The 15,541-nt window shown below is 42.2% G+C and overlaps 1 protein-coding gene across 1 annotated transcript in view; it reads right to left on the bottom strand.

Annotated features, from left to right (window-relative positions):
• Nucleotides 1–15,541, bottom strand: part of efcab6 (EF-hand calcium binding domain 6) — a 42,619-nt gene that overhangs the window by 9,269 nt on the left and 17,809 nt on the right. Inside the window, 17 exon segments of the mRNA XM_076722838.1 lie at nt 741–947; nt 1,340–1,516; nt 2,070–2,264; nt 2,352–2,673; nt 3,679–3,912; nt 4,006–4,124; nt 4,206–4,269; nt 4,365–4,594; nt 6,238–6,365; nt 7,150–7,264; nt 8,729–8,942; nt 9,228–9,368; nt 10,768–10,892; nt 11,323–11,571; nt 13,251–13,335; nt 14,760–14,861; nt 15,035–15,183. Coding sequence (XP_076578953.1) covers nt 741–947; nt 1,340–1,516; nt 2,070–2,264; nt 2,352–2,673; nt 3,679–3,912; nt 4,006–4,124; nt 4,206–4,269; nt 4,365–4,594; nt 6,238–6,365; nt 7,150–7,264; nt 8,729–8,942; nt 9,228–9,368; nt 10,768–10,892; nt 11,323–11,571; nt 13,251–13,335; nt 14,760–14,861; nt 15,035–15,183 — 2,856 coding nt within the window.

Below are 15,541 nucleotides of genomic sequence, written 5' to 3' on the forward strand. Positions count from 1 at the left end.
CTTAATACTGAATCTATTTTATTCTATCTTGTATTTATCCATTTATGTATTTATTTATTTTACTCAGTACAGTAGTTTTTATGCATGTTTGTATTTTTTTTAAGTGTAGAACACTGCAGTTTTCCTTAGGGGATCAATAAAGCACTCTATCTATCGCTCTATTATATCTGTACCTCAATTCTGAGCATGCAGTTGAATATGTTTTGCAAACACATATATTTTGTGGAAACAATGTAAAGAATAGTTAAATCTGAGCCATCAAAAATCCTTATGTGTGCGAGTGCACAAAGCAAGAAATTCAGCAGTTTCAAATACTAAGCAAATGTGAAATTTTGCGCTTATATGGATAACAGCGGAACACTTTTTGAAATTTTTTTTTTCTCAATAATGTCTCCACAAAATATAATTTAGGCTTGCACAACAAATCTTTTTCTGTGCTCAGAATGTCCAATTGTGCACTCAGGATTGAGGCACAAATAGAATTTTGTAGTTTCAAGATTCGCAGTAATAAACTGAGCTTGTCTGACTTTGCGAAGCAGCTGGTGTCTTCATCCATCATAGATTATTCTGCAGCATTTAGCAAAAACTGTACGAGTGTTACAAGGTTCAACTGAGGCTGGCATGATTCATGACTGAGCTTTTGGGGTTTCTATTGTTCTATAGAGCAATGATAATTAAAAAAACGTATATATAGTAGGTATGGTTTGACAGTGACAAAGGTCTAGCCCCATGTGTTTTACCTTAGTGCGTTGCAGAGTGGCACCTGCAGTATCTGGGCAACAAGATTTTGTTGCTCGGGGTTCAGGGGAAGGCGATTCAATGTTGTTGGTGGAACGCCCTGCATCTGTGAGGGGGCTCCTGTCCAGAGCACCGGTACGCTTCAGAAGCTCTCTGCACTGCAGCTTCTTCTGCTCATTCACAGGCATCTGACTCCACACGCACTCAGACTGAGAAAAAAACACACACATGATAATCATCCGCACCAGGGGGACTAATACCCCAAAGAGAGTCACACACTGTATGTAAATTGGTTTTACAGATGACTAACTTTCTCATGCAGTCAATAATTATCAGCAAAGATAAATTAGATTGTGATTAGAATAATTAAAGAAAACATACCAGACTAAAATGAAGGGAACTGGCAAATGTACTGAGATTCAGATTGATTTTTTCATTTGTAACCACGGACTGATGCCAGTATGTGCTGTTTCAGCTCGAAAGCACTGGGAGACTTGTTGGAAATGTGCTTGTTCTCTTGAATGTGTCTTGTCTTCTTTGAATGCTCTGAATTATAATTCACTGGAATACAAGCAGCAGTAAACACATTTTCTGGCTTTACCTGATCATTTGTGAGGCTCAGACAGTGGCGATCACAAAGCTGTCTGAACTGCTCTGTTGAGACTGAAGTGCTGTTAGAGGGGTCCAAATCCATCAGCTCTTTGGTAATTTCATACAAGTGACATGAGAAGATTTTCTGGATCTGCTGCAGATGCTCTGTGGTTTCAGAGGTCTTAGTCTTGATATGGGGATCTAGTTTTAGTCCCGTGGCCCATGATCCTATGCTAACAAGTTCATAAATACATGTGCATCATATTAGCACACTAGCATTTGCACTGAACAGCTGAGGATCACAGGAATGTCATATGTTTTGCTGGTATTTAGTCGTCAACTGAAGTACTGAACAACTGGAAATATTAGCCTGATGATGGCACTAGATGAAAAGTAAAGGGAGCACATGAATGTTTGTACTAGATTTCATGGCAATCCATCCAATCGTTGTTGAGTTATTTTACGAAAAAAAAAAGAAGACAAAACTTGTCTTATGTTACTACTTCATGGAAAGTCAAATGATCCCTGGGAACCAACATCTGTGGTGATCCATCCAATAGTTGTTGAGATATTTTAGTCTGGACTACAGTAGGCTTCATTTTCATTATGGACAGAGCCACGTTTGTGGTTTCCCCTGCTTCCAGTCTTTATGCTAAGATAGACTCCCGGACATTGGATTAAAATCAATCTTCTAATCGGAAAGAATTCCTTGAAGGGTCTTTGGAATCTGCTTTGCTTACCATTGTGCTCTGTGATTGAAACTTGTTCAGGAAGTCCTTCCAGTTAACAGTGCAGCTCTCAGAGTCCAGCTCCAGTTTAGTCAGCATGTATCTGTGCTGTTTATCTGACAGGCGGGCACAAAAATTATCCAACACCTGACGAAAATCCAGAGCTTTAACCATCCCTGTCCCACTCTGGTCAAAGGCTAAGAATGCCTGAAGGACAGAAAGAGCCACAGAGAGGTGATCAGCTGAAAGAGAAACTGATGACTGAGGAAAATAAAACGTGTTAGTCAGCCTCACCTTGTACAGATTAGGTGCTGAGGCAGTGACGAGTTCTCGCATCCTAGCCAGAGCCAAGCCTGGACTGAGGCTGTCCAAAGACTCTATCTGACGCACAGCATCAGGGGATACAGGAGGAGGCTCAGGCTTGTTCTCTGCTTTATGGTCACATGCAGACAGGACATCCATGGAGCCCAGGCTCTCGCAGCTTTCATCCAGGGAAACACTGTGCCTAAAGAGAAAGGAGGGAGGAAGAGTCCCGAGCTTTTATTTCCACAGTCCACAGCGCACAGTGTGTTTAGATAAGCATTACAAAAGAGGCTTTAAATATACAAGCGATGTTCTGATTCAGAACTTTCTACATGTGTTTTCCTGCCTTGTTCTGCGTCTTGTGCGAACTGTAGATGGTGTTCACAGAAATGATTTTCTCCCTTGTCTTCTGATTCAGGATTGATTCCCATCATCGGAAAACAAATGTGAGACGCTTTAATGCATATTCTGAAAAGGCCTCTCCTCAAAACAATAAATATCTGAACAAAAATGCTCTCATAAATCAAAAGTTGTGCTCTGTATTAGATCTATTGTACAGCTGCACTTGAAAATGAGTTTAAATGAATAATCCTTGTTACATGGCATTCACAGTATTTATCATGAAAAATATTTTAATAATGGCTCAATAATAATCACAGCATGTGCAAAATGTTTCTACACTGGGCTTAAATGTTTGTTTACCAAACCCCCTGTGGTAAGAAGCTCATTTAGGAGAGTAAAATAACAACATATGTCATATCGAAATGTACTGATGCTCTGGGGTCCAGATCAAACTCTGTAAATATTAGTCTGTAAATGTATTCAGTGTTGTTGTTGTTGTTATTTATTGGGGCATATATTCTGCTTGAGTCATTAAGGAAATTGTTATAACTGTGTGTATTGGGCCTGTTATGAGCCTCATTATTTCAAAAGTGAATGAAGGTAATTAAAGTTTCAAATCAATGAAATGCCAGGTATATAGGTGCATATTTTTAATTGCTCCTAAGGTTGCATATATTTTCTAATCACATTAAATCTTGTGCGTGTGTGTATTTCAGGTTTGTTAAGTATAAATCACAACCTTCGTACCGAGCTGAATGTTATTTCTTCAGTTTATTAACATAAAACTGAAAAGATTTGTTTGTTCATTTTGCTATTGAAAATCTGGCTATAATGAATCAGAGAACTCCAATATATGGAACCTCTGAGTCTTCAATATTAAATAAGGAAAAAAGATTGGGATTCCTGGGGAAGCTTCAGGATCTCCCAGGAAGAGCTGAAGGATGTGGCTAAGGAGACGGAGATCTAGGATACAGACCTGGACCTGGATAAGCAGCAGGGAATGGATGGTTGGATAATAAGAGTACCCCTCTTCACTTACTGTATACACTCTGGTGAGGCAGCATCAGAGGAGACTGGTCTGTCAGTGTCCTGCTGGGCAACAGTTTGGTTCATCCTCTGGCTCCAAGACCTGAGTTCCCCCTTCTGATGAAACCCCAGCTTTTCCAGGAAGTCAGAAACTGCTATACAGCCCCGTAACTCTGGGTCATATCTGTGGAAATGAAGTGAAAAAAACTGCAGCTGACACAAGGAAGAGGACGTCTATGACGTGGTAACTGTGACGCCTCAGCTCGGCATCTCTCACCTCGACCAAAGCTGATCAAACTCGTCAGATCTCATGGGAAGGGCATAGGTGAAGAGGAGTCCCCTCAAGCTCCTTTTGTGGATCCAGCCATGGCCGTCTGTGTCAAACTGGCACAGCACCTGATGGAATACAGAGGAACGGTACAGATCTGCGCATCGTGCAAAGGATCATTCCGCGTGCTTCCTGCACATTCTGCTGACCTTAGACATCTCTGTCCACTTGTGGCGTGCTTCACAGGCCAGGAGTCCATGAAGCTGCTCTTGTCTGTCAGGAGAGACAGATAAAACAAACATGGAAGCACAGTCTGGAGACAAGTTTTGTCAAAATGGCCAAACATCAGGAATAAAGACCAAACTCACACAGTAGCTTTGTGAGTCCAGTGTTTGCGTTTGCCATTATTTTCAACAACATCCACAAATTCTGCGTAGTTGAGGTTGCCTCCTGGATGCAGGCCGGTCAGATCCAGCAGCCGTTGGTACTCTCCCTCCCTGCAGAAAAATCCCAGGCTGCTGTACAGCCGTTTGAAATCATGGCAGTCGACCACGCCTTTACGCTTCCTGTCCATCAGGCGGAATGCCGTCAGGTAGTCCTGATGGGAAAAGACTGGTGTCAACAGCGTCCACTGTTTTTTTAAGGTATTTTACATCTAGCATAGTTCACATGCATGTTTACTTGCTAGCAGTCTTCTTCCTCCCTGTCTTTGTTTGCGCATTGCTACATGTGTGCAGATCAGTGTGTCTTCCTTAGGGTAAACAAAAGTTAGACCCACTCGTACAAAAACAACTTCAAAGCGTGACTAGAGGTCAAAAGCTCCACAGGGTGTTACATTTGCCCTAAGAACATCGTCTGATCTGCTGTAACCTCCTGTTCCCCTCGGAGCCTGTGTTCTTTCATGCTGCTGTGACGCACACCCCTCCACCTTCCTGTCGCTGACAGTCATCAGCCGCCACCGCCATCAGTGTCCGGACTCCATGGCTGCTCCTCAGGGCACCCCTCCATTACAAAATCCCCACGTGGAGTCTAAGTGCCAAAGACTTCTGCCTAAAATTATTTCATATATCATGTGTGTAATAAACAGTTGTCTTCATTCAGCTGACTCTCCTGATTGAAGTCTCTTTGTGGAAACCTGCATATAGCAATGCCTTTACTGAACATCATTATTCTTCTACTTGTTTCTTCATTCTTCTCATTTTTTAAAAAATATGGTGGCTTTCTAGTTGGCCTTATGTTTTTGAAGTTGTTTGCTCTCTTTTGGATCCAGTAGTCTCAATTCATTTTGGGCTATTTTGCTGGATGGTGAGAATAAACATGTAAACACTTACCATACTTTGTGAAAGGAGTTTGTGTGTGGAGTTACTGCCTTTCCACACAACTCCATGGTCAAGTCTTTAAGCTGGTTTACTTTGTGTTTGTGAATATTAATATATACTGTATGTGATCTGAATATAATGAGGATCCCGCTGTTTCTGGTTTGTTATTACGGAACTAATTTCCCACTAAAAACTCAGTAGCTGCTTGTCATAATCATGAAATAATGAAGACTACTTACTATAGTAAAAAATGAGAGCAGCTAATGATTAAGTAAATAATAATTAATGAGTCATTACTAGTCTCATGCTGGTTAGTGTCTCGGTCAGAGTTAGTCAGGAATGATTCACAAAGAAAGTGGTGAGAATGACGAGTGGTAGTAGAGTAATAGCATCCCCCAGACTCATCATCTGCTATACAGTCCTCAGTTTAAACTTATTCAGCTCATTCGTGGTTCGTTTCTTACTAACTACTTACAGTTTCTTTACCATATTGTACAAAATACACTGAGCTCATGATTGAATTACATGACAAATGCCCTGCACCAGCTGTAAATCTGTTGTGCATGGGTATGAAATGTGAATCCCACACAGGAAAGGTTGACAGCAAAAAAACAGAGATAATTACAGGATACAGATACAGCGAAAGGGCATTGCCGAATAAATGCCAGCTATGGGGGGGCACCCTGTTGGCCTAACCATGAGTCAAACATCCAGCCAGGGACCTTTTTTGCTCGTCATTTCCGATCTCTCTTTCCCTAATTACCTAGCATTTTTTATTCATTTTTTAAATAAATGTTATAATATGTAACTTGAAGGAAAAAGCAGCCAAATAACATCATTGTTTTAAAGACATCCAACAGTAGCTGAAAGCGTTGCTGATTAGCAGCTGGTCTGAAAGATTTCCTGTCAGCATCTTCCTCACCCCATGGATGGTCTTGATCCTGGTCTTCATGGCAGCCAGGCACTGCTCAGCAGACGTACGCAGGGGGTCGACCTCATCCGTTTCCCCATGACCCTCAGAGGCCCGCTGCCCGTCTCTGGCTGTGGCCTCTACAGAAACCACGGGGAGGTTAAATCACAAGAGTTTCGATATTTGGCACAGCTAGCTGGTCCCCCTACATCCACAGTCTGGGTGAGGGAATTGTACCCAACAAATTGGAATTTTTGTTGTGTTTTGTGAATGATTTGTGTTTTTTCCTCTCTCCACAGAATGCCCTTCTTGTCTGGCAAGCACACTGGGCATTTAACTGCCTGACCTAATTTACATTTAATTACAAGCACGCTTATATTCTGAACCTATGAAGTCGATTTGTATGCCTCGCAAACATGACTAACTTCACGTTCTGGCTTTGTTTAATAATTTCTTTTTTCCTTTTTCTTTTTGTTATTCTTGCTCCGGTTTCTTTTTTTTTTTTTTGAGGATACAAATTAGAGCGATGCCCTGCTGCTCTGTTTTCTGCTTCCAAAGCACATAATTAGCCCAAACAAGCAGAAATGAGTGCAATTCTGAATCTGTGTGCTTCTCTGCTCTGCTAATGAGAGACGACGAGGCTCACTCTTACTCTATTTATAATCCAGGATGATTTCTCCAATGGCTCATGTGCTAAGAAAGACATCATTTTACAGGAAGCGGGGGGCTTATATTTGATCACCGTGGGTGGGGTAGGAGTTTGGATGCAAGGCAAGATGGAATGGAGGGGGACGGGAGCCTGGTGGGGAGTAGGAAGGGATTTTTAAAATCTCTATTTAAGCATTGAAAACCCTGCCATGCAGAACTGATGGGATTGCTGACGCCGCTGGTCAAGATGTTCTGGCTGCCGTTCTTCTTTCTCACCCTCATACTTGCTGAGGAACGCCGAGCTCTCGATCTCTCCGTTCCTGAAGCCCAGCAGTTCTGTGAACTTGTTGAAATTCCTCTTGTCCAGCATGACCCAGCTGTCCTCTAGTATCTGGAGGCAAAAGAGGAGAGCAGCAAGTTTGGCAGTCAGCCGCGCTGCGCCGTGCTTCAGGCCAGGTTGCAGTGACTTTTCAGAGTCAGAACCACACTCATTCTCCAGCTACAACAGGTACAAATGGAGGTTTGACCTGTGCCTTTTACTGACCAACCGTGGAAGGTTAAAAATGTCGAAATAAAAACAAATCACGCAAAGAAACTAAATGAAATACAACACAGCCTGCTATATGTATTTGCTTGTTATACATGCATTTTCTCATATGACTCATTCTTTTTGTTGTTAATAATTGATGGAGTCGTGTTCTTTAGTGAGACACAAGTGCACCATGCCTGTTGTTTGTATGTATGAAAAATGATTTGTTGAATATCTCTTTCTTTATATTTGTACTTATTTATTTATCTAGTCACCAATATTCCTGCCGTCTGAATGGACATTTTATTATCCAAACCTAATAAATACTTGTCTGGCACTTTTGTAATTTGTCACCGTGTTCTCAGATCTCAGCAATTACTTTGATGAGTGCAATGTTAGCGTAACAGATCAGACCGATGGCCATAATTATGAAAAAAAAGAACCCAACTGTAATGAAATGGAATTATCCTCTCACAGAAGATGAAAAAACGATCAGCGTAGCAGCCCAGTAAATATTAGCCAAGAATCCTGAGTGGGTGAAACCAAACCGAGTGTTGTGAGGCTCAGGTAGGAGTGTCTGATGACTCACAGATCCAACCCGATGCCCTTTTCTCAACATTTACCAAACAAGAAGTTTGATTCACACAGCTCGGATTACATGTGAGTCTTTTATTTTTAGCATCTCATTATTGCCGTTGCAGCCTCTTCTACATTGAGTACTTATGCGATTAGAGGTCTCACCATTTGTACGCTCTGCTTTCCTCTCTGTTTCAGCTAAGGTCCACACACGTCACATGGGCCCCCGTTCCTTTTTCAAATAACAGTCAGACTCTGCGCCATAGAGCTCTGATGTCGTGCATGTTGTGAATGTTTCTTCATTATCATGAACACACACACACACACACTGTGGTTTATTTTGACTCAGTCCCATACACACCATCCTGTTCCCCCAAATATTGACTAGAGCACCAAATGTGGATTAATCCACCACTTCTTATATCTTTCCCAGTTCATATTTGGTGCAAGACTAATTATCTGCCTTGTGCCTTGTGATGATTTTTCATCATCATTAGCATGTATCTTGTCAGTTTTGATGGTCACTTTGTTGGTGTTTATTTCTGAAAAAAGTAGAATAAAAGCCCGTAGGAGGCTTCTACCAGTGGGTCTGTAAATACAGTAGAATGCCTTTTAGCTTTTAAAAGAAATGTGCATTTTAATAACAAATTACAGATACAAAACATATCTGATATGTTCAAGTCTATGTGCAGAGTGGCAGTGTTTAGTATGTTGATGTGGTCATGTAGCTTTTATTCGTTCCCGACTCACTTTTCGTACATCTGTCTCTGACAGCATCCCGTCAGAGCTGTGGGTGATGGCCTGGATGCGGTCAGCCAGGCTGGTGTGGCGTTGCTCTAACCTCACTCTCATCCTCTGGAAAACAATGTCCAGGATGTTGCAGGTGTCTGGACCGACATGCAGGCTGGAAGGAGGCCGCTGCCCTTTGACTGACTGTGGGGTCGACTGACGTGATGTGCATGGCCTGTAGGGCAGATTGTTTAGAGCTCAGAACAGACAATGAATAAAAGATCATGCCGCCAGGGCTGCAGTCAAGAGTCGCCTTCACAAGTCAAAGTGACTGATAAAGTATGAGATTAAACAGCTACAAGTGAAGAACAAGGCCAGAGCAGAGCGTGCTGTAATCAAACCTCAGACTAAATGAACAATAATGTGTGAGATAAATTAGACGGGCAGAACATCTGTACTTCTACCCTTCAAGAACCAAACATTAATTTATAGGTAGAGCCCAATGCCTAAAGAGGCTCACCTGTCAGTATGGTCACTCTCTTTGTGGGATGAGGATGTGTGTGTTTCATGTGCTAGTGGTACTCCCAGGTTTCTGAGAAAGCCAGTGTAACAAACCAGCTTAGAAGAGTCGCCCGGTCTTGAGCTGGAGGTCTCACAGAGCCTTGAAACAGAAAGAGAAAGTTTGGAAAGCCCACATATGTATATTTTGACCACAACAGATCTAAAACATCCCCTCATGTACTGTAAACCAGTGAAAGCCTTGCTGAGTTTGACGGCCTCTGCTCTCCACATTATTGTATATATAGGATTTAGCATGAAATCTTGGTCTTCCAGAGCACAAACAGCGGAGGTGTTCAGAGTTTGGTAAAGATAAGGGCTGATGAAGCTGAGTTCCAGTGTATTTATCATCTTCAGTGAAGACAGATAGAAAATAGATGTACACACAACACCATGGAAGAGCAGGCGGAATCGAGGGGTGGATCAGGGTTTGCTCCAGGACTGTGAGAAACCTACTGTAGCTGTAGCACCCAGCTTACATTAGTGTTTCCCCAGACCTTTCACATATGCGACATGTCTGACTTCCAACAGATAGTTCAAAGTCAAAGTGCAGACAAAGAGGGTTGAAAGATCTGTTCATCCTCCAGTCAATCAAGGCACTTAATCAAAACGCTAACAGGCCAGGAGGGCCAGTGTACGCAGGGACTCAATAATCAATTAAACGCAGCAGGTGCGTCTCATTCATGTTCCTAGACAGCACTGGTTCCTGCCTTGACCATACATGCAGAGAAAGCACATTGAAAATTCAAAGTGTCCTTCAAATTCAATCTTCAAAGCAAATTTTAAATTAACAGCGACAGCTGATGCTTTAGCCTGAGAGCTGCGGTGCATTTGAGCCACACTCGTCTGCATGTAGTCCACTATGCTGCTGTAAAGCTTCAGGATCTTTGAAAAACTTTCAGCAACAGGAGGCCACAGAGTTTTTAATAGAGGCTTAGCATAAACTGGACTTAAAAATGTGTCAAGTAAATGCTCTGGTTGCGTACAGGTTAATCATATGAATACAACACGCTAATTAATGAGCTGTAATGATACTTCCCCCTGCAGTCAGTCTAAGCTAAGCTAGGCTAACTGCCTCCTGGCTGCAGCTCTGTACTCATGTAAACATAATGTCGATTTTCTCATGGAACTCTGGTAAAAAGCATATTTCCCAAAATGCCAATCTGGTTCCTTAAAACTGAGAAACATTCGCTTATAGCCTGGCATATGTATGTGACAGGGTTCACAAAGACTCAGTAGTTAACACTGGTACCTAATAGTGTTAACTACCGAGCCTGAAGTCGACCGAGCCAGCTGGGACCTGTCTGTGTGCTGCTCTCTTCGTGTCTGTGTGGGATTCCTCTGGGCATTCAAAGACATGCGTACACGCTGGTAAATTTCTCATAGGTGTAAATGTGTTGTCTGTTTACATGTCAGCCCTCTGAAAATAACAGCTCCCATCTTTTCCTTTCGAATTTGCCATTTTTTTTCATCACTGCAGTGTGTCTGGGTGTGTTTCTTACTTATTGAAGTGTGTGTCTGAGATGGGCATGCCATAGCAGCTTAAGACCTTCTTCAGATCTTCCTGTGTGACGTATCCAGCGTGCTGAGGGTCACGCAGCTTCAGAGCTGCCAGCACTGCACTGAGCTGCTCACACAGCTTGTCCAGCAGTGAATTCTCCACCTTAATATATAAGTGCACACACAGTGTACACGCAGTCATACAGAAAACACACACACCCAAACTGTGAATTAATAATCAAGCCCTCTTTTGATCTCATCTTCTGTTTTCTTTCTCTGTTTGATCTCATGGTGTAAGCTATGTGTGATATGGGTGATATTTGATCACAGTATGTTGTGTTAACACACTCACTGTTCTCCATGAAGCAGATGCCACAGATACTTTATCAGCACACTGTGTGGTCTGTCTCTCATCTGGTGTTTTTAGCTGCTCCTGATTTAAAAAAAAAAAAAAAAAAAAAGCAACATAATGGATGTCTATGGCCTGACGTGGAAGTGTGGATGCATGCAAACACACACACACACACACACACTAGCAAATGGTTATACAAACATACAGCAGTGTCTTCAGTCTCTTCGGGGACATCCAGGGGCTCAGCAGTGTTAGCAGGGGAGGTTGGTGGTGACGCGCTGAGGTTGGGGTTGAGTCTCTCCAGGCGGTCCAGCTGGATGACCCCGGTGTGTTCAGGGTCCAGTGCATTGAGCAGCTCTGAGATCTGTGAAGGAAGAAGGTGGGCCTGCGTGGTTCCATCTGGTTTCTCCAGCAAATGTCGCAGGTCTGCCCGAGTGATCCAACCGGCCTCCTTCTGCAAAGAAAGAAAGCGATGAGAGCATCCCTCTTCAGATGGACTGCATTGTCTCACAAGGACATGATCTTAGACAACACAAACATGCACAGATACGTATCGTGGGTAATGTAGTCTGTAGCAAAATGATGGGAAAATGGAATTTATCAAGAATAATTATTTAAACCTGTAACAAAACCTCTTGTATTACTAAATTATCTACAACACTGTTTCTCAAAGCAACATTGATGTTATCACTAATAATAAAAAGGAGCTACTCGTCCTGGTCCAGATGTTTTAAACTGTCTTTAAGACCCTTTTTCTATTATATTTGTTCACGTCACAGCTAGCGTCTTCTGACTACTTCCCTCACCATCTCTCATAAATTCTTAAAACTTTTTTATCACTCTTTCCTTTGATGGAACAAAAAATAAATAAATTATCCTCGCCCTCCACTTTGAGTTGTGTACTGAACAGTTTACATGGCAATTTTTTTCACAATGGCACAGACAAAGCTTTGACATTGTTGAGCAACTCAAAAGAAGAAGAAAACACATCTGTAATTCATGACACATTTTAAAAGATGATCTAAAGGTCATTACATATAATAACACACATATACTGTGGGGATTGTTTTAAAGATTTACAACTACGATTTTTGAGAGAACGTCATAAAATGGGAGTGAAGAGAAATCCAAAACAACACCACAAAGTACACAGTCCCCATATTGACAGGCTATTATACTGGATTACATTAACAGTGCATATGTTAATGATTATGATAGCACTAATTATGGCCTGGCACAATAGCACTTGCATCTATTGTGTATGTTTGAATCATACACAAACAATGCGAATCATAGCAAATCTTCCGAGCTCTTGAATGCTTCCCCAGAGATTGTCTAAAAACCATAGTTGGCTTAGAACCTGCCTGAGTGAAAAGCCTCATTATTGGCTGGCGGTGTGAGGACACTCTTGTTTGATCTCCCACCGCTGAATAGATTATTAAAACAGTTGATGGAGGGGTTTTTTTTTTTCTCTTCCATGCCATTAAAAGGAGGAGATTCTGGCAGATAGATATGTGTGATTCATATCTGGGAGAGGCTTCACACACGAACACGCACACATACATACACACACTTCCTCAAACTTGGAAGCCGACTGTTGTTTTGTGAGTGGCGGCAGCAACATCAAACATAACTGTGAATTAATGGAAAATTCAACCCCCCTTCCCCCAAAGTTTAGCCGAACTCCAAAGTTTCATCCAGCTGAAGTAGACTGATTTGAAATTAAAGAGGCAGAACTGGATGCGGAGGCGTGTTGAAGGGGATGGCTGTCAGACGAACATATGGCTAGTGACTGAGTGGCTAACCAGTGGCCATATGCAATCATCTAATCATGTTTATGGCCATCAAAAAGCTGTGGATGATGATTGGCTCATCTGTAAAGCTGTCTGGCATTTATATTTAAAGCGTACACCTGAGCATGTGCCTTTGTCTCTTAGCAATCTGCTGAGATTACTCCCATGTGTCCTGTCTGATAACATTCAAAATCACTTCTGTCTTGTCTTTGCTACACTTTTTGCAAGGCTGCCTAAATACCAGAGAGGTTTGAAAGCATTTCAGTGCGTCTTTTGTGCGAGTGGGAGATTCGTCAGCGCACTTTAGTGCATTATTTAAATCCTCAGTCCTGACTCCTACCGTGTCCAACAGATGGAAAATGTCTTTCAGTCGAGGGTAAATGCTCTGTACATGCGAGTCATCTGGAGGAGGCTGCTCGAAGGCCCTGAGAGAAGACAAAGGTGGAAAGGAAAGGTAAGGAAACGACAGAAGATGACATATCAGAATAGACATGTACGGCCATTAATTCCTTACAATTTCAAACCCATCTTTCTGACCAGCAATCATTGCTTTGCCTTGCCAGCACCTCAAATATTAGAGACTGTTATCTCCTAAAGCACCTTCACCCATTGAAGTTCTGGAATTTTTCATGTGGTACTAACAGCTGGAGTGGATTTTTCCTGTTTAAAATGGTCTGTAAATTTGCCAGCTGATGACCTGTAAAGGTCTCATGAAGTCTTCTGTCATGGTTGTACTGGGAGCCATAACTGGAGCATTCCTGAGTGTGAATGTTACACTGTTCTTATGGCTGACGATTTCAATGTGCAAATTATAACCCTGACTCCAAAAAACTTGGACGTAAAACATAAATAAAAAAAAGCGGTGTGATAATTTGTTAATCCTTTTTATACTCAACTGGAAACAGCGCAGAGACAGTATATTTAATGTCTTACGTCATCAGCTTCACTGAATTTTGCAAATATATACTCATTCTGAATTTGATGCTGCAACATGTTTCAATCAAGTATAGACAGGAGCCACTAAAGACTGGGAAAGTTGTGGAATGCTCCAAAAACACCTGTTTGGAACATTCCACAGGTAAACAGGTTGATTGGTAACAGGTGATAGTATCATGATTGGGTATGAAAGGAGCACCCTGGAAAGACTCAGTCATTCACAAGCGAGGATGGAGCGAGGTTCACCTCTTTGTGAAACACAACATATTGATCTTCTAAGTTTTTTCAAAGTGTTGTCCAAAAAGAAAGAAGGGCAGCATTACTTTGTGCAATTCCACAAAGTTAGAACAGAAGAAAAAATATCAAGCCACAGATGGCCTAGAGGATGCAGACAATAAGGTGTGTGCCAGGTGTCACTGAAGTTCACTTTTATATCACAGCACAGTATCAGTAAAGATGTTCCGATGTTCCACAATATTTCAAATTCAGTATTACAAAAACAACTACAGTTTTTAACACATCTTTTAATAGAGGCCATGAGGGAAACTGGACTTGTTCCCCAACGGCCAGATTGTTAACCGTTCCTTTGCTCCTCAAAAGATTGTAAAATTAGTGAGGTGTGACCAATCCAGGGCAAAAATCAGGCTTAATCATAAAGTTGTTCACTGCACAGTTTAAGCCGTATTACCATGGGACAATAACATAACTAACTAAAATAACACCAAGCACTGCAGATTCAGAGTCACGCAGGCTGCATTATCTTTTCAGAAACCTTCGTGTCATGTGGGAACAGACTCCGCACAGACGACAGCAGACCGGGGAACAACATATGATGACTAAAACACTCCTCAGCATCATGTGTAGGCTCCATAATGCATGTGAAATGGGTTAAAACACATCATTTCAAACTGACCTCTCGGAGTGAAGTTTTGCGATGCCCTCCTCTTTGAGCGCGCTCGTGAAGTGGCCCAAGAAGTGTTTCCACCTCACTGGCCCTGTTGCTCTCAAACCATAGCTGCATACACACACATAATCCATACACATGCATGAAAAATATATTACAGAGAATAAATGATAGCTTGATTTTAAGATTTAAAGAGGAAAGGGCAGGGAGGTTGAGGCAGAGTAGGTTGGCAGAAAGAGGGAAGAGAAAGGAAAGATAAATAAATAAAATAGTGCTCTCCCTACCGGCTGGTAAGCTTCTGGAATGAGCGAGGGTTCATGGGAAATATAAAGCTGCTAAGAACGGCCCTGAGGACATCCTGTTTTACCAGGCCAGAGTGGGTGGTGTCAAAGGCCTGCAGCGCTTGCCACACGGGGGTCGAGTTCATACACATCTGACAGGTAGAAAACACACTGATGTACATTCATATTTTAGAGACAGTCCTCTCTCTTGCTTTGTCTGATGCTCCTCAATAAGGACAGGAAGTGAGTCATCTCTGGTTCTGGTTGCCATGGAAAACATCCCAGTGCAGCTCTCGGATGTGAGAGAGGAGCCAGCCCCGGCCGACGCCGCCTTTCCCGCAAATTAGCCATGATTAACACACTAACTCAGGAGCTGATTTTTCTGGGCAAACATTTTAATTAGAAGTGTTCCCTCTGCCGTTTGCATCCTGACGCGCCACTTAGAGCCAATTTACCCCTCTGTCTTTAAAGAGGATAATGCAGGGGAGAGGGCCAGATGGTGACATGCAA

Source organism: Chaetodon auriga, chromosome 22 (genome assembly GCF_051107435.1).
Source record: "Chaetodon auriga isolate fChaAug3 chromosome 22, fChaAug3.hap1, whole genome shotgun sequence".
In the NCBI taxonomy this organism is placed as follows: domain Eukaryota; kingdom Metazoa; phylum Chordata; class Actinopteri; order Chaetodontiformes; family Chaetodontidae; genus Chaetodon; species Chaetodon auriga.